This window comes from Typopeltis vanoorti, chromosome 10, assembly GCF_054136105.1.
Source record: "Typopeltis vanoorti isolate ZY-2024b chromosome 10, IOZ_Tvanoo_1.0, whole genome shotgun sequence".
In the NCBI taxonomy this organism is placed as follows: domain Eukaryota; kingdom Metazoa; phylum Arthropoda; class Arachnida; order Uropygi; family Thelyphonidae; genus Typopeltis; species Typopeltis vanoorti.
In genome coordinates this window covers 37786678-37805837 of record NC_143558.1, presented here as the reverse complement: position 1 = coordinate 37805837, position 19160 = coordinate 37786678, and the positions used below count along the sequence as shown (strand labels likewise).

Sequence of the window (19160 nt, the reverse complement as noted above, 5' to 3'; positions counted from 1 at the left end):
GGATCAGGCCAATAGTGCAAAGTTGAGGAGTGCTATCAGGAGTAGAGTGGATGCTGTAGCTTTGAAAGAGGACTTGAATACAATGGCTGAATGGGTAAATGAGCAGGGATTTCAATTCAATATTACAAAGGGAAAGGTTTTGAAATTTGGGAAGCAGAGATGGAATGTAGAGTACACAATCAGTGGAAATATCGAGAAAGTGGTAGAGGAGATGAGAGATCTGGGAGTGATTGTAGACAAGGACCTAAAATTGTGAAGACAACACAGTGGATAATGGGAATAATGCAGAGTGCACTGTGAAGAAGTAAGGATGTTATTTTCCCTTGTATAAAGCTTTGATCAGGCCACATATAAATTACTGTGCACAGATTTGGTCACCTGGTTTGCAAAAAGATGGTGTATTGGAAAGGTTCAGAGACGAATGACAAAAGGTTTCTGGTCCCTGGAATGTTGAGTATGAAGACAGATTGACAAAATGCAATTCGCAGAAGTTAGTAGATATAAGGAGGAGAGGGGATGTGATCTAGACATATATGAGGGGGGGGGGTCTGAAAAGTCCTCAGCCTAACAATGAAAAAACAAATTTATAATTTCAAAATTATTTTTATTTTTCAACATAATATGCCTTAAGACTAACACATTTATTCTAGTGATGCTCAAGCACCATTAATCCATCCCTGTAGTGGTTCTCAGTAAGATCTGAAAAATACCCCTCTACAGCTGCAATCACCTCTTGATTCAAAGAAAAATGCTGACCAGTGAGGAAAAGTTTTAGTTTTGGGAACAGATAGAAGTCAGAGGGAGCCAAATATGGGGAATAGGATGGATGTTCCAACAATTCATAGTGCAGATCCCTTAATTTTCCCATTGCCAAAACACTTTTTGTGGAGAGGTGCATCGTCTTGATGAAAGATGATTTTTTTCTTCTGCAAACCGGGTCTTTTCTCACAAATTTTTTCATCTAGTCTAGTTAAAAGATTGGAATAATATTCCCCGGTTATTGTTTTACCCTTTTCAAGATAATTAATAAACAAAATGCCTTTAGCATCCCAAAACACCGATGCTATGACCTTTCCTGCTGATGGAACCGACTTTGTCTTCTTTGGTGCTGAACAAATGGCTTTTGTCCACTGTTTTGACTGCTGTTTGGATTCTGGTGTGTAATGGTGTATCCAAGTCTCATCCATAGTAACATATCAATGTACAAAAGCAGTTTTATTCTTGTTAAAATGCTCCAAGCACTGCTCAGAGATTTTCATGTGAGTGCATTTTTGATCTGCTATGAGCAATCATGTCGCCCATCTTGCGCAAAGCTTTTTCATATGCAATTCTTCATGCAAAATATATCCTACCTGTTCTTTTGAAATGCATATAGTCTCACAATTTCACACACTTTGACTCACCAGTCATCCAATATGATATCGTGCTCTTGATCATTGATTTCTGGTGGTGTTACACTTTTTGGACATCCTTCACATGGATCATCTTCAAGGTTGGTATATCTATGTTTATACTTTTTTCTCTGGTACAAAAATTAGTAAATTGTGCATCAAATAGGTAGATCTACAAGAGCTAAGAAATATTTATACTTCATTGAGACAGGAGGAATAATATTATGTGCTATATAAGGGGAAGAAAAAATGAGCATCCTATTGAAAAAAAGAAGAAAATTTTATATTTTCGGAAAAGGCCCTAATAAAGAAACTGACTATGAACATTTTGTTATTGTGAAAACAAGGTATTTATTTTGGTAGATGTCATTTTCATTCATATGAAGTTTCCTCCCTTTTTTCCTCCTCCCCATTGGGGCGAGTTGAGCCCCTTCATGGGGGGTTAAGTATTTATGGCTGTAGATCTGTGTGTGTTCAGGTCCAGTTTGTCTGCTTTCAGGATGACAAACCCCAGATAAACTGGGGGAGAAAATCCTGCTGTCCACGTCCAAGACCGGCTAACTTGACTATGGCTGAGGAAGATCCTTAAGCTCCTCACGTCTGCGACGGGAATTGAACCCAGAACACTCCTTCCCAAGGCATATTGTTGCGAAGCGCAAAGCCACTAGGCTATCCGTGCGGACGGTAGATGTCATTAAGTATATTTTAATCAATCCAGTAATAGAATGAGTCAGAGAATGGGTGAATTTAATATTTTTGGATAAGAAAATCTATAAAAAATAAATAAATTCCATGTGATGATACAGTGTTCCTCCTTTTTACGGGAGTTTATTCATGGTACCATTTAGTCCCCCCAAATTTTATCCGGCTCCGGAACTGGCATAGGCTGATGACTCAGCCCTATTGCTGGGTCAGTATTCCTGACTGTAATCCATGTATGTCCTCAGAACAGTTTGGCTGCTTGCGGGATGAATAACACCAGATAAACTGGCAGAAAAAACCCTTCTGCCCAAGACCGGCTAACTTGGCTATTGCCGAGGAGGATCCTTGAGCTCCACACATCATTGACCGGAATCGAATCTAGCACACTCCTTCCCCAGGCATATGGTTGTGAAGTGCAAAGCCACTAGGCTAACTGTGTGGACAATCTATGAAGTGTATATTATATAGTGAAATCTGTGGAGTATTTATAACTAAAAATTCACACATATTCCACAGTAATTAAATTTTAATAATGTGTAGATATTTCATCTTAAGACATCATCATCAGTACAGTTATTACAAACAATGCTAGGAATTGCATTCAAAGGAACAGTTAGTGTGCATGCTTACATTGGAATCCAAATCCCTCGATTTGAGGAATTTTTTAAAAAAATAATTGAATTATTAAACTGTTATTTTAAAATTAAATTAAAATATATCTGATGAAGTTATTTTATATAATTGAGGATAATTTCTCATACTTTTGGGATAGTGAGACAGTCATTACAGTTCAGATTGAGTCTGTAACGTAAGGCTTCAGCACTTTCTTTGTATAAATGCTCATGTTTATATAAGGATCTATGTAGCAGCTTGGTGTTTTTCCACTGGATCCTATGGTTAGGGTTTTCAACTTCATGTTGTGCAAAGTCAGATTTGTGCAGTTTGATAAGACAGATGTGGTCCTGATGTTCAGAGATGTGTTTACTTATAGATCTTCCTGTTTGTCCGTAGTAAGATGTCTTACAAGAACATTGATTGTTTGTATATGCCAGATAGCATCATAGGTGAGAGTTTGTCTTTTGGAGAAAGTAGCAAATTGTGGATCTGGTTGATTGGTTTATAGGTAGCAGTGAGTTTATATTTCTTCATAATTTCAGACATTCCGAGATGCCTTTGATATTTGGCATCGGAGTCCTATGGGCTTCTTCTTGAATATGTGTATGTGGGGAAGCATCTGATGATTTTTTTGAAATGTTTTTGGATTGTATCCATTTAATAAGGCTGTATCTTTTATAATTTCCAGTTCTTGTATTAAAGATTCTTCAGAGGAACAAAATTTGTGTGCTCTGGATACCAAAGATTTTATGATGTCATGTTTTTGAGATGGATGGTGAGCCAATGAATTCTGAATGTAACGACCTGAAAAAGTTGGTTTTTGATAGAAGTGGAAAGGGAACCATTTTGTTTTCATTGGATGTGTATATCAAGAAAGGAGATACCTTGTGATGATTCTTTTTTCTAGTGTGAATTTTGATGCAAGAATGTTGTTAATCTTATCTAAAAATGAGTATATTTCTTGTTCTGAGTGACTCCACACTGCAAAGACATCAACATATCATAGCTATATTTTTGCTTTTACAAAAAATAAAGAAATACAAACTTGCTGCCACGTATAAACCAATCAACGAGATCCACAATTTTCTACCTCCAACAGACAAACTCTCACAAATCTTCTTTATAGAGACAATCGCAAAACAGCATACTTATACTCAAATCAGAATTACTCTTCCTTGATAATTTTCAGAAGAAGTCCATCTAAATTAGTTATTCATTCTCCTCTCATGGTACATACATATTATCACATGTACGGTACTTTTTCTTTTTTCTTGTGGTACTGAATGGTCAGTGTACAGGCACCTTTATTAGCAATGATGTGACATACGAATATTTTGAAATTAGTAATCTTCAACAATATTTTACACATTTGCTTAGTATTCAAATAAGTTTTTGAATGAAATTTATATTTTTCACCACATCTGTTTTTAAGATATTTGCACGAAAACTTTTTTTTATATTTGCTATATTAATTTTTATTATAATTTTACTTAATTTTAAGTAAAATACTTGTCCAATAAATTTGTACTTAATAAACTGTGTTATCTACTTAATTTGCTGTTTTTATTCCAAAATATTATTGCCCTGTGAAGTAACAATGTCAGCAAATAATTTTTGTTTTCTTCTCATATCCTTTTAATTCTCAATTTTTTTCTTCTAGCATAGAATGAGAACTGGTCTCTCTTGTACCCAAGGAGAAATACTACAGGTAAGTGTAACCTTGGCTCTAGCATAATTGTATGTGCATTATGTAATAATTGAATTAGTGTCCAGTTCCATCACGGTGCTAGCAAGCATTCATTATCTTCCATCAGTACAATGACATGACAGAGAAAAGGAATAACTTAAAAAGTTTATTTTTCACTTGGTTAGACTATAATAAATTTAGTTTAATCCTTTATCCAAGTGTGAGCAAACAAAGTTTGCACCTGACAATATATTCAGGACTTGGTAAGGTAGTACAACACCAGGCAACTTGCAGCAAAGGTGGACCAAGCTAACATCACTCCTATCTCAGTATCTCCCATAATGCAAAACACATCTCCTTGCAGATATGTATAATGTTATGCATTAAGGGAAGGGTCACTACCCCGACTAGTTTTGACCTTTATTGAGGTCTCTTCAGTGGGAGCCAGGCCCAGAAATGGAGATACCAGACAGAAGCAATGGCTACTAATTGTACTACCGTACCCCAGTCCTGAAGATATTTTCAGGCACAAACTTTGTTTGCTCACACTTGGATAAAGGATTAAACTAAATTTATTATAGTCTAACCAAGTGAAAAATAAACTTTCAACATCTTTCTCTAAATCCAGAGTAATTTAATAAAAAGGTGGTACACCTTTTGGCAACTCCTATAGATAGGTAAAGATGACCTCGCCATTGCTTCTGCCTAGTATCTCCACTTCTGGGCCTGGCTCCCACTGAAGAGACCTTAATAAAGGTCAAACTAGTCGGGGTAGTGGCCCTTCCCTTAATGCATAACATTATACACATCCGCAAGGAGATGTGTTTTGCATTATGGGAGATACCGAGATAGGAGTGAGGTTGGCTTGGTCCACCTTTGCTATGAGTTGCCCAGTGTTGTACTACCTTACTTCAGGCGCAAACTTTGTTTGCTCCCATTTGATAAAGGATTAAACTAAATTTATAATAGATTAAAAACTTATTGTTTTTACAATAAAAAAAATCTGAAAAAATTCTTGTCAGAAAATTACTGTAAAGCAAATAATTTGAAAATTTTTGACTAAGCAATATCAGGTGTTAGAAATTTTCCTTACTTCTTATTGAATAAATTTGTAAAGGGGAGTAAGAGAATATCAGCATAAAGGAATAGCATTAAATCACTCTACATTATTTATTAACTGCAATGTCACAACTGTGTTGTTACATTGCAGTTAATCAAGTTAACTTCTGCTTATTAAATAGCAGAAGTTAACTTGATTAACAGCTGTTCTTTGAATCAGCAGTTGAAAATTGAACCAGCGGTTTTGTTTTATACAGTTGTGGAATTGTTACAGTTGATTGTCACTATAATAAAGTACCAGAAATTCCCCAACAAAACTCAATAAGTACAATGCTGCATTATTAAAATTCTCTGCAGCAACTATCCGGTATATATAACAAACCACTCCTTTTTTAACAAGATGACTGACCATGTTATTCTAAAGGAAGTTCACTATGATAATTTACTTTATCATCAAACTTTTATAATGGTCTACACGTTTTATAATGAGAAATTGTCAAATTTTTAACAAGCTGCTGCTCTAGCCCATATGATTTGTTGTAGTACGAGTCATCTGTATGATCACTTTTCAGTTTGCTGTAGCAAGAGTCAACTGTATAACTCTTAATTTACCAAATCATCTAAATTGGTAAAATTTAAATTCTTAAATCATGCCATTTACTAAAATAATTAACCTGGTAACAAGTATACTTAATATTAAATTTTTAATGGAAAACATGTAGTAAATGAATAAAATAATTTGTCCTTTTACAAAACTTGTAAAAGATATGGAATTATGAAAAGATATTCTTTCCTTTTTTTTTTTTTATAAAAAACGACATAGCAGATACAGGGTGTTCGGGATAAATATGACAGTTTCGTAAGGAAAAAGAAAATCTTCTTTGTATCTATTAAATTTAATGAATTGACAAAAAACATTACAGGCAGAGTTAATTACAATACTATCAACAAGATTTACTCAAAATAACCACCATTAGCATCGATCACAGCTTCAATCCTGCTTCGGAACCTCGAACAAGCTGATGCTACAGTCTCCCTGGGAAGGGCCGCAAAAACTGTTTTAATTTTATCCATTAACTGGGCTTTTGTATTACTGGAAGTGCGATTGGTGTCTTTTTCAACTGCGCCCCATACAAAATAATCCATGGGGTTAAGGTCTGGGGAGTTTGGAGGCCAAACATTTGGACTGGTGAAGTCGTAGAAATTTTCAGACAACCATTTTTGACTTTTCCCAGAGGTGTGGCAAGGGGCCGAATCCTGCTGCCATACATACGGCCTACCATTGGCTACCCTTGTTATCCAGGGCTTGACTACAGTGTTTAGCAACTCCACGTAGCCATCTGAAGTCAACCTGAGGCCCTCTTGGAAAAAATGCGGAGGCATCACATTGCCTTCAGAGGATACACATCCGAAAACCATCACAGTTTGGGGAAATTTAGTCTGCATTACACGAGGAATGTCCTTTGTACTGTATGCAAGCCATCTGTTATTCTGCGTGTTGTGTTTTTGATCCTGACAAAAGTTTTTCTCATCGGAAAAGAACCAGATTGTTTGTGGTTCCGCAGGATGTTTCACTTTGCTTAGAAGTTTCTTCGCGTTTATCAAACGTTTTTCACGGGCCTTTTCTGTAAGCAGCTGACCTTTGCAGCGCTTGTATGAGTAGTAGCGGAGGTCTTCATTGAGTGCAAGCTTCATAGTAGAGGCTGCAACATTCATTTCACGTGACAAAGCCCGAATTCCAATGCCAGGGATCTTCAACACCTGTTCCTGCAGATTTGCGAAGAATTCTGCTGTACGAACGCAATCAGATCGTCTGCTAGGGATCTTTCTTCTTGCTACATCCTCGTAGTCACCATTGCAAGTCTCTAGTTCATGCCTGATTGTTTTTACTGTATTCAGGGAGCATTGGGCAGCAGTCGAAATATCCTTATTTTGATGGCCGGCACGAATCATCATGATACAAGTTATTCTCTTCCATGATTCAGGTGGGTTCCAGCTATCCATCCTTTCTGACATCTTGTATATGAATGAAGAAGGGTCCAACCTTTTAAATGAAGAGAAGTGTGTGTTAATACATGTAACTTACGGAAAAATATAATTAATTATAAATATGTCAAATTTATCCCGAACACCCTGTATGTTATTTCTCTCATTTTGTAATTTATTTTTCACTAGCAGTGTTAATATATATATATGTTCATTTTTTTCTTTTTTCTCTTTCTTTGAAGTGTTTAGAAAGAGAAGAAAACAGACTTCTGATCTTTATAAAGGTAAATATAATCTGATCTTTCTCTAGTGAGTTATAATTAAAAATATTAGGGATGCTTTCACTTTGCAGTTTTTATGCAGCTATTGGGTGTTTTATGCTTTGCAGATGTCTCTTCATGCAAAAATCCTGATTTACTGGAAAGGGTAAAACTCTGCAACCCCTGAACTGATGTAATATAATTTTTTTTCAGTGTTACATACAGTTCATTTTCACTATAGCAATTTTAATAAAATACTGAAAAATGGTGACTGACCATGCTATTCTAAAGGAAGAAAGTTCACTATGATAATTTACTTTATCATCAAACTTTTATAATGAGAAATTGTCAAATTTTTAACAAGCTGCTACTCTAGCCCATATGATTTGTTGTAGTAAGAGTCATCTGTATAAACAACTCATAAAATTTTTGCACGCGCACACACACACACAGACACACAAATAAGATATCTTAATGATATTAGTTAATTATTATATTCAGTTTGATTAATAAGCACATGTTATTTATTAGAGTATCCCTAGTAAATATTTTATGCTACTACATAAATGTGATTATGGCATATTTAATTGTCAAATTTTTATATAGGAGATACAAATAAATCATTAATATATGTTTAGATATTATAAAGAAACCTGTCTTGAAAGTAAAGATAATTTTGTGTTTTTTAGTACTTGTATATGAAGTTAGATGGCATATAATTGAAAAAACAAAACAAGGGCATTTGCAGAAAGTTAAAAGAACTGCTTATAGAAGAATCTCAATAAATTCTCAATTTTTCAACCATCTAATAGCTTCGTAGGGCATTCAAACAGCAGTTTCTTCAAACATTCAGCCTAAAGGTCTACAGTATGGTGTGGGGGGGGGGGGGGGTGGGGGGGGGGGGGGGTGGGGGGGGGGGGGGGTGGGGGGGGGGGGGGGTGGGGGGGGGGGGGGGTGGGGGGGGGGGGGGGTGGGGGGGGGGGGGGGTGGGGGGGGGGGGGGGTGGGGGGGGGGGGGGGTGGGGGGGGGGGGGGGTGGGGGGGGGGGGGGGTGGGGGGGGGGGGGGGTGGGGGGGGGGGGGGGTGGGGGGGGGGGGGGGTGGGGGGGGGGGGGGGTGGGGGGGGGGGGGGGTGGGGGGGGGGGGGGGTGGGGGGGGGGGGGGGTGGGGGGGGGGGGGGGTGGGGGGGGGGGGGGGTGGGGGGGGGGGGGGGTGGGGGGGGGGGGGGGTGGGGGGGGGGGGGGGTGGGGGGGGGGGGGGGTGGGGGGGGGGGGGGGTGGGGGGGGGGGGGGGTGGGGGGGGGGGGGGGTGGGGGGGGGGGGGGGTGGGGGGGGGGGGGGGTGGGGGGGGGGGGGGGTGGGGGGGGGGGGGGGTGAATGACCTGATCTCCTGTTACAAACCTTACAGAAAATTGGCATCCCTTATCCGCTCCACTAAAGACCTACCTGGTGTTTACCAGGTCCCTTGCAGTTGTAAACTGTCTTACTTTGGCCAAACAGGCAGGACAGCAAATATCAGAATTTCGGAACACAAGGACTACATCTGTTTTCACAAATACAGTCATTCTGGGCTTGCGGACCATGCTCTGGATACACGCCACAGAATACGGTGGAAGAAAGCTACAGTGATACACCGTAGCGAATACAAATTTGAAAGACTCTTTATGGAATCAGCCTCAGCCCTAAGAAATTCTCCAAATCTCAACAAATTTGGTTGCATGCGACTGCCCCAAATTTGGGAGGCCTACATCTGCAGACCTTCGGCCCAACGGCCAAGAACACCTACTTAGCCTGCTAGAGGGCACCATCAGGACTGTTAGGAGAACAATAGCTTCATCTCTTCATTCCCAGTTTCTGTGTTGTAGTGCCTACGTGCACGTAACGTTTTTGTAAGTTCCTTTAGAAAATGGCAATGTGACGTTGCCGAAAAATCGGAAAATATTTATTAAAGTTTAATTTAATTTATATCCTTAACTACGTTGTTCTATTCCTTAAGTGTTTTAATAATTATTATAGTGCAATAATAAATCTATACAATTTAAATTATTTTTTTCTTTACTTTTAAAAAGTAAATAAAACTAGCAATCAGCATTAGTATTTATCTTTATAGCATTTGTTACAGCTCACACTTGTCGAGATGAAACGTGCATATTCTGTACTGGTGTTATGCCATTAAGAAATGCCTTTATTATGCAAAATCACATTTTGGTTTATCAGAATTCATTTGTTGCCTCACACAATATGTTCAAAGTTAAGAATTTGCAAGAACTGGCACACATACTGATTCTTCTGTGTGCACTGCAAATGTTTTAATTTGATGTTAACTTACAAATTATATGAGAAAAACTGCAACGTTTCTAATACAAGAGGATGTGCACATTGTTGTGGGATGATGGAGCATATCTGCCTGAAAAAGATCTTTACGCTCTTACAAAGCAAAGAAGAAAGCAAATATATGTTACAACTGAGAGTATATCTCATTATATACATCGGTGCATCAATTACACTGGTGATGTATAACAAACTGCCTTCTCTATATATTGTAAATTTCATATTATGACCCCCTTTCCACAAAACCAAGAACAAAAAGGACTGGTTTGTGCAACAAGGGAAAGGCTTTTCTCCCAGGATTGAAAATGATGCAGCAGTGTTGTAACAAGTACATAACACTTTGGGGGGAATATGTAGAATAATGTGCAAGCTACATGGTTCTATCTGAATTTCTTCATGGTGATTATCACAACAGTTCAGCACTCCCTTGTATATATATATTAACCACAAGTGTTTACAGTACCTATAGCATATTGATTTCATGTATGAGATAGCCTTATGGGAAGAAGGAATTAAAAAAAAAAAAAAAGTCCTTTTTTGATATTCTTCTCCTTGGTTCACCATCAGGTGATTTGATTATTTCTGTTTATTGAAAGCTTATTTTCATTAGATGCTATATTCAACAGCATTCAGCTCACCATCCATTACAAAAAACTGGAATTCTAAAATTTTATTACAACATGTTCATACTATTTGTTCTATACATCAACTATTACAGCAGGAACTTTTAATAAAAGTCAATGGCTTCTCAGAAAGGACCATGCAGCACCTTTTTAATATGTGCACGCACTTGTGTATGTGTAAACATATCATGGTTTTCCATACTCAGTTTAATAATTATATTTGGGGTGTATATTAAAACTGATGCAAAAACTGCAATAAATAAAAAATAATAATAATAATAATGAAAAATTGTAAGACTGACAAATAGACTGCATAGACATCATACATATAAGATAACATTTAGAAAAAAATCACAATACAGTAAAATTTATTTTATATGCTTCTAAATGCTTACTTTAAAGCTCACTCTAAAACTTTCGTGAGACAGCCAGGATAGATTGCACAAACTGCAAAGCACAGAGGTAAATCTCAGAAGTGCAAAATAGTGATGTTTGGCAAATAATGGTAAAGTCTGCAGCAACCAAACCCTCTGTCTATATCTTTGTACTGGTGGTACTTTTAGTACCAGATATATTCCCAACAGACAGTAAACCATCAGAGTAGAAGAAACTAAATAGGAATAAACTAACATGCACAGAGTTTAAAGGGTGACTTTTAGACCCCTCAAATTAAAGGTTAAGCATCTGTGGCACTGCCAAGAGTTTTAATGCTTTTTACTTACTCAACACTTGAAGTGGCAAAAAACTATGTTTGGACCCCCCCCCTTCTTCCACCACCAATATGGGTATGTTTTCTTGAACAGGGACCCAAAATTTCTTTCTCGGCTTTAGAATGGTTATTCCACAGACTAGCCACTAGATAGATAACATAATTGGAATGCAACTAATGGTACTGTTTTAGGAGGATCAAATAGGAAATAACTTCATTATCATTATGGGCTTGCATAGATATAGTGTTATTGGGGAGGGGAGACTTGCAAGGCTTTAATTTGCGTAAGAGATGAGTGATTTTCTCCATGTGGATGACTTAGTAAAGAACACATTACTATATATAATCTATGTTTCCTCCAATTTCCACTAAACTAAACCAACATCTGAAAAAAAACTTAAGTGAAATAAAGTGTTCACACAGAAATGACTCATAAGTAATAAGGAAGCTTCCCAAACGCTCTAGATTCACTTCATAAATAAACATTTGTGAAAAATGTCTATTTCTGGATTCTTGCACTTCTTACACCGATGATCTGCATAAGTATTCTTACAAACCATGAGACTTTCAGAGCCTCCTTTGATTTTTAGCCAGAAAATGGTCAGTAGAACCTTATTCAAAAATAAGAAACATACTTTAAATGTATGTATATATATATATATATATATACTGTCTGTTAGGAAGCCTATATATATATATATATATATAGGCTTCCCAACAGACAGTAGAAGAAACTAAACAGGAATAAACTAACATGCACAGAGTTTAAAGGGTGACTTTCAGACACCTCAAATTAAAGGTTAACCATCTGTGGCACTTCCAAGAGTTTTAATGCCTTTTACTTACTCAATATAATATTAGTATATCTCTTCTGTTTATAAAATAATTAAAATGTAATGATTAATAAGGAAAATTTGGAGTTCACAACACTAGGATTAATAACAAATGCTTATTGGACATTTAAAGGGAGGAAAATTCAAATAAAATCAGTAGCAAAATTTATTTTGCATGCTTACAGTTTCCTTCAGTGTCTTTTAACTTGTCAGTAGCATCAGCACCAAGCTCTTCTACAAGGAACTGCAAGAAGAAAATCATTATATTCTAAACAAAAACAGCAAACAATGATGTGAGTATAACTATCTATCTATATATTTCTGATATATGATATGATATGTATGAATAGCCTTTAACAATGCCTTTAATTTTGTCATTAAACTTATTTGCATGCCTGACAGCCTTATTTCCAAGCATCGCTTAATAACAGCTTATATAAAAGCTTGATATGTAAAAAATTTAATTTTCTCTTAATCTGAAAAGAGTATTTTAAAAATAATTATCTTTAGCATTAATGTGTAAATATTAAAATAACAAATATTTTCTGGAATGTGACCGCAGGCAGGTTACCGAGTGAGACTGTGGCAAGAGATGATTACCCCAATCATACTGTGGAATAATTTATATCACAGGTGAATTTTGACATAAATATCTAAATTTAACACACGTGAACCACAGCAGTAGTTTTTTTTGTTTTTGTTTTTTTATTATGTAAATATTTCGTCCTTAGGTATCTTAGGACATCATCACTACAGTATAGCAATACTAAGAATGACAATAGAAAGGGCGTGTATGTACAAAAACATCCAAATTGCATGCAGTGGCACATTGCAGCCTGAACTTAAATTACTTAAATTAAAATTAATTACAGTTAAGCTATTATTTTACACAATTTTGTATGACAATTTCCCATACTTTAGGGATAGCAAGAACATCGTTGCAGTTTAGATTTGGTCTGTGGAGTAGGGCTTCAGCATTATATAAGCGTTCATATAAATATGAAGATCTGTGTAGAAGTTTTGTCTTTTCCCAATGGATCTTGTGGTTAGGTTTTCAACTTCGTGTTGGACAAGGCCTGATTTATGCGTTTAAAAACTGATCTGCCTGTCTGTCCAAAATAAGAGAGTTTACAGGAGCATGGAACCTCATATACACCAGGTATTAGCGTAGGTGACAGTTTGTCTTTAGACAAGGATAACAAGTGTTAGATCTGGTTGATGGGTTTGTAGGTGGCAGCAAGATTGTATTTCTTCATAATTTTCGAGAGCCGTTCGGAGATGCCTTTGATATAAGGTATTGGAATCCTATGGGGTTGTTCTTGTTTAGGTTGAAGTGTGGAGAAATTGCTGATGATTTTTTGAGTTGTTTTGAGATTGTAACCATTTAGAGTGGCTGTGTTTTTGATTATTTCCAATTCTTGTTTTAGAAAGTCCTCAGGAAAGCATAATCTGTGTGCTCTGGTTACCAATGATTTAATGATGCCAAATTTTTGAGAGGGATGATGAGCTGAAGTATTGTGAATGTAGCGGCCTGAAAATGTCGGTTTGCAATAAACAGAGGTGGAGATGGAACAGTCTTCTTTTCTTTGGATGTGTAAATCCAGAAAGGGGATGCCTTGTGGGGATACTCTTTCTAATGTAAATCTGATGCGAGGATGGAGAAGGTTGATTTTTTCTAAGAACTGAAGTAGCTCGTTTGGAGTGACTCCAGACTGCAAAGATATCATCGACATATCGAAGCCAGAGTTTTGGTTTGGGTTTGAATGCGAGGATTTTTTCTTCTAAATGTTCTATAAACAGATCTTCCAAGTTTGGTGACAAGGGAGACCCCATTGCTGTTCCCTCCTCTTGCTTGTAGATTTTTCCCTTTCCATGTGAAGTAACACCAGAAGTGATAACAAATTTGAACAGTTCAACAATGTCCGACGGAAATATTTGATTTAATAGTTCTACAGTTTCTTTATGGGGGATATTAGTGAAGAGAGAGATGATGTCAGAGCTAATTAGCATGTCTGTTGACAGCCTTTGAAGGTGTGAAATTTTATTTTGGTGTGAAAATCTGTGGAGTTTTTTTTTTTATTGAAGGGGTTGAATGGCCTATGTGGGGACGGAGAAGGTTTGATAAAAATTTTGATAACTTGTAAGTTGGGCTGCTAATTGAATCAACGATGGGTCTGAGTGGGACATTATTTTTTCTGAAGTTGGGGTAAACCGTATATTCTTGGAGGTCTAGCATGGTATATTTTGAGTTTTTTTGAAGATTCTTCATCTAACCATGTTGTTTCATCAAATAGCTTGTTCAGTTTCTTCAGCTGTCTTTTTGTGGGATCATAGTCCAGTTTTGCATAAGTATTTCGGTCTCGAAGTAGTATATTCATTTTTCGGTCATAAGAAACAGTATTAAGTACCATGTAGTATTTCCTTTGTCGGCTCTGGTGATGATTATGTTTTTATTATGTTTTAAGGAGGTTAGAGTTTTCAATTCTGATGATGGAATGTTTAAAACTGAAGGTTTGGCATCAAAAATTATTTTTGCTATTTCAAACGAAGTTTGTTGGCTTCAATACTGGGGAGGTGCTTGATGTTTCTTTCAATGTTGTGTATGAAATCTAGATATGGGAGATGTTTAGGGGGAAATGGCAAACTTATGGCCTCTTACTAGAACATTTAATTCATCTTCTATTAGTAGGCGGTTAGATAAGTTTACCACCCATTTTTCGGTTGGTAATTTATTGATATTTTCTTAGATCGATTTAACAGGTTCAGGTATTTTTTCTATAGGTTAATATTGCTTTTATCAAAAGCTTTCATCCCTGAGTAAACAATCATCACCAGAGCTGACAAAGGAAATACTACAGTGGTTCTTAATACTGCTTCTTATGACCGAAAAAGTGAATCCACTACTCCGAGACCGAAACACTTATGCAAAACTGGACTATGATCCCACAAAAAGACAACTGAAGAAACTTCAAAAAAACTTCAAAAAAACATACCATGCTAGACCTCCGAGAATATACTGTTTACCCAAGCTTCAGAAAAACAACGTCCCGCTCATACCTGTTGTTGATTCAATTAGCAGCCTGACTTACAAATTATCAAAATTTTTATCAAGCCTTCTCCATCCCAACATATGCCATTCAACCTCTTCAATAAAAAACTCCACAGATTTTCACACCAAAATAAAAGACATTCAACTGCTGACAACACTTCTGGTTACTTCACACGGAAAGGAAAAATCTACAAGCATGAGGAGGGAACAGCAACGGGGTCTCCCTTATCACCAAACTTGGAAGATCTGTTTATAGAACATCAAGAAGAAAAAATCCTCGCATTCAAACCCAAACGAAAACCAAAGTTAGAGTCACCCCAAACATGACCTACTTCAGTTTTTAGAAAAAATCACCTTTCTTCATCCTTGCATCAAATTTAGTTTAGAAAGAGAATCCCCACAAAGCAACCCCTTTCTGGATTTACACATCCAGAGAAAAGAAGACTGTTCCATCTCCACCTCTGTTTATCGCAAACTGACATTTTCAGGCCACTACATTCACAATACTTCAGCTCATCATCCCTCTCAAAAATTTGGCATCGTTAAATCATTGGTAACCATAGCACACAGATTATGCTTTCCTGAGGATTCTATAAAACAAGAATTGGAAATAATCAAAAACACAGCCACTCTAAATGGTTACAATCTCAAAACAACTCAAAAAATCATCAGCAATTTCTCCACACTTCAACCTAAACAAGAACAACCCCATAGGATTCCAATACCTTATATCAAAGGCATCTCCGAACGGCTCTCGAAAATTATGAAGAAATACAATCTTGCTGCCACCTACAAACCCATCAACCAGATCTAACACTTGTTACCCTCATCTAAAGACAAACTGTCACCTATGCTACTACCTGGTGTATATGAGGTTCCATGCTCCTGTAAACTCTCTTATTTTGGACAGACAGGCAGATCAGTTTTTAAACGCATTTCAGAACATCAAGACCATATCAGCCTCATCAAACCGCATAAATCAGGCCTCGTCCAACACGGAGTTGAAAACCTAACCACAAGATCCATTGGGAAAAGACAAAACTTCTACACAGATCTTCATATTTATATGAACGCTTATATAATGCTGAAGCCCTACTCCACAGACCAAATCTAAACCGCAACAATGTTCTTGCCATCCTTAAAGTATGGGAAATTGTCATACAAAATTGTGTAAAATAATGGCTTAACTGTAATCAATTTTAATTTAAGTAATTTAATTTAAGTTCAGGATGCAACCCGCCACTGATTGCAATTTGGATGTCTTTATACGTACGCACCCTTTCTATTGTCATTCCTAGTATTGCCATACTGTACTGATGATGTCCTAAGATACCTAAGGACGAAATATTTACATAATAAAAAAAAAACCTACTACTGTGGTTCATGTGTGTTAAATTTAGTTATGAATTCTCCATAGGTTTCTCTATATAATCTTGATATAAAGATATTTATGGAAAGATGTGTCAGAGTATGAAAAGAAACTGGTTCCTCAAACTAAATACAACCCATAAGAATTCTATTGTTATGCTGCAAGTAAAAAAAAAAAAAAAAAAAGAATGAATATGAAAAGTCTAACAAATTCTGGGTGAAAGACTTATATGTTGGTCATCCATAAGGGTATTATTTAAGAAAATTAACGAAGTATAATATATTTTAATTAGAAAAACTTACTTAATACTTCTGCTATTTTGGCAAAGTCTCATTGCCATCTTCATGGAGCACAGAACAAACTGATACATGCACTACATAAGGAAGTAAAATTAAAGCAGAAAGATACAAAGGCAAAGTCTAAATTCCTAAAATAGTACCTGCTAGTGGGCTGGAACTGATTTTCTTGACTGTTGGGCTGAAGTTCTTAGGAACAGTGCTTCCCAGAGGCAGTTTTATACAATTACTTATTGAGATTAGATAGTTCATTTAGGATGAGTGGATTCAAGGAAGTCTCTTGTATTTGAATTTCCTTCTGTAGAGTCAGTAAGTCCTAAATGAGTGTAGTGATAGAACAAGATGCAGTCCTGGTATTCAGCAATTCTTATGTTGGCTGTCCTAGCTGTTTGGCCATAATAACAGCCAAACAGCCTGGGTGGCCGAGTGGTTATCGTATCCATTCTCCAGCTAAAAGATTGCGGGTTCGAATCCTGCCGTGGGCACGGATGTTTGTAATTGCCTGTGGAAATACTATTGGTGGTAGATGGCATTGGTGTAGTTGATGTTAGTTGTAGAGTAGGTGGCCTCCCTCGATGAGTCTTTTATTATGTAGCACTTCCTGGAGGTGCTACATAATAATAACACAGCTTACAACTGCATGGAATTTGGTAGATCCCTCGAAGGTCTAGGAGTGTCTACTAAATTGGGATTGCAAATGAGGGGTGACAAATTTTTACACGGTCTGTAAGTGGTTATATGGTCGTATCTTTTTAGAATTTTTGTCAATTTTTCCAGCATATAGAATATATGGGATGGTAGTAGATTTTTTGTAGTCTCTGTTCTGGAGGATGCAAGGGAAGTGTGGTTTTAATGTTCTTTGGATTTGGTAGGGATTGTAACCATTGCCTAAGAAGGTGCTGTGAATGTGTTCAAGTTCAGTGCAGAAGGCATTATTATAAAAGTTTTTTTGATAAATAAGCAAGCACCTATACTTTGTGGTTTCAAAAATTAAATAACAATGCAATTCAAAGGGCATTACTTATCTAGCCCTCTTTGATCCCAAAATTTTCTTTGAAATCATTTGACAGCAGGTATCCAACCTTTGCTATCACAGAAATGTTGAGAACAATTCTAATCATATTAACAGAAAACAAATATTATGAGTTGAGAATAAGGAAGACAATAGTTGTCATTTCATGTTCCAAATTCTAACTACATTACATTATGTTACTGTATGAATATCATGTATTCTAAAATCGACTTTTCAAGAAAGAAATCCCACTCACCTGTCAAAGATCAACTGACTCAGGAATCAGCTGAAGCCTAGAAAAGTTCCTATAGCCACTGACTGATTTGAACTTAAGCTTTTCTTTCAATAATGTAGCATCTTGGAAGTTATTGCCAAGAAGCTATGCTGGCATTCAACATTACAACATATTATGTACACTAGTCAACAAGCCTTTTGTAAGAAAAGATCAAAAAAGTAGATGATATATTTTAAGGAGGTAGAATTTAGAAATGGGACTTATTGTCTTCCAACAACACTGTAGTTCTTTATTATGTAAATAAGCTTATTCTAGGAATTGTTAATGATTTTAAAATACATTCATAATTGCAAATTAGAAAAAGTATTTTGTAAAACAAAAATAAACAGCAACTTTCTAAAAACATTGTGTTTGTTGATATTTATTATTATATGACATCTCCAGGCTCCAAGAAATTCAAGGTACTGTTCACCATGCACACTGTCTATACTACTTAATTCTCCACCTACACACTTAATTAACACTACTTAATTGTATTTTGTATGTTAACTGTGTGTGTGTGTGTGTGTGTTCTCTGGCCAATTTCCCTATATGCATGAAGTAAAATCTAAAGGTTCAGGAGAAAAAGAAAAAAAAAAAAATCGTACCTCTGTATGAGAACAGCTACCTCACCTACAATTGAAAAAGCCTACATAGAATTCCTGTTGCCATAATAAAAATCAACTCATAATTTTTTCCAATTCAAAAGGGCAGTCTTCTGTCATTCTTCCAAATGCACTACAGAAGCAATGCATCAATAATGCATTTAGAAGAATGATAGAAGAAACAAAGAATAGTTACCAATGATACCAAAATTATATTTTTCCTATTATCATTGCTCCATTATCATGACATTCTGCTGCAAACATTTATCTGCCAGTTACTCACCTCTCCATAATTAACAAGAAAGAAGTCAAAGTGAAAATGAATGAAGTGTACCTCCAGTGACAAACCATATGATTAATTA

At 36.5% G+C, this 19160-nt stretch overlaps 1 protein-coding gene across 1 annotated transcript in view; it reads left to right on the top strand.

Moving 5' to 3' along the window:
- The window catches only part of LOC150102348 (poly [ADP-ribose] polymerase tankyrase-like), a 1002656-nt gene that overhangs the window by 515475 nt on the left and 468021 nt on the right, over nt 1–19160 (top strand). The window contains 2 exon segments of the mRNA XM_090399561.1: nt 4369–4416; nt 7683–7724. Coding sequence (XP_090255687.1) covers nt 4369–4416; nt 7683–7724 — 90 coding nt within the window.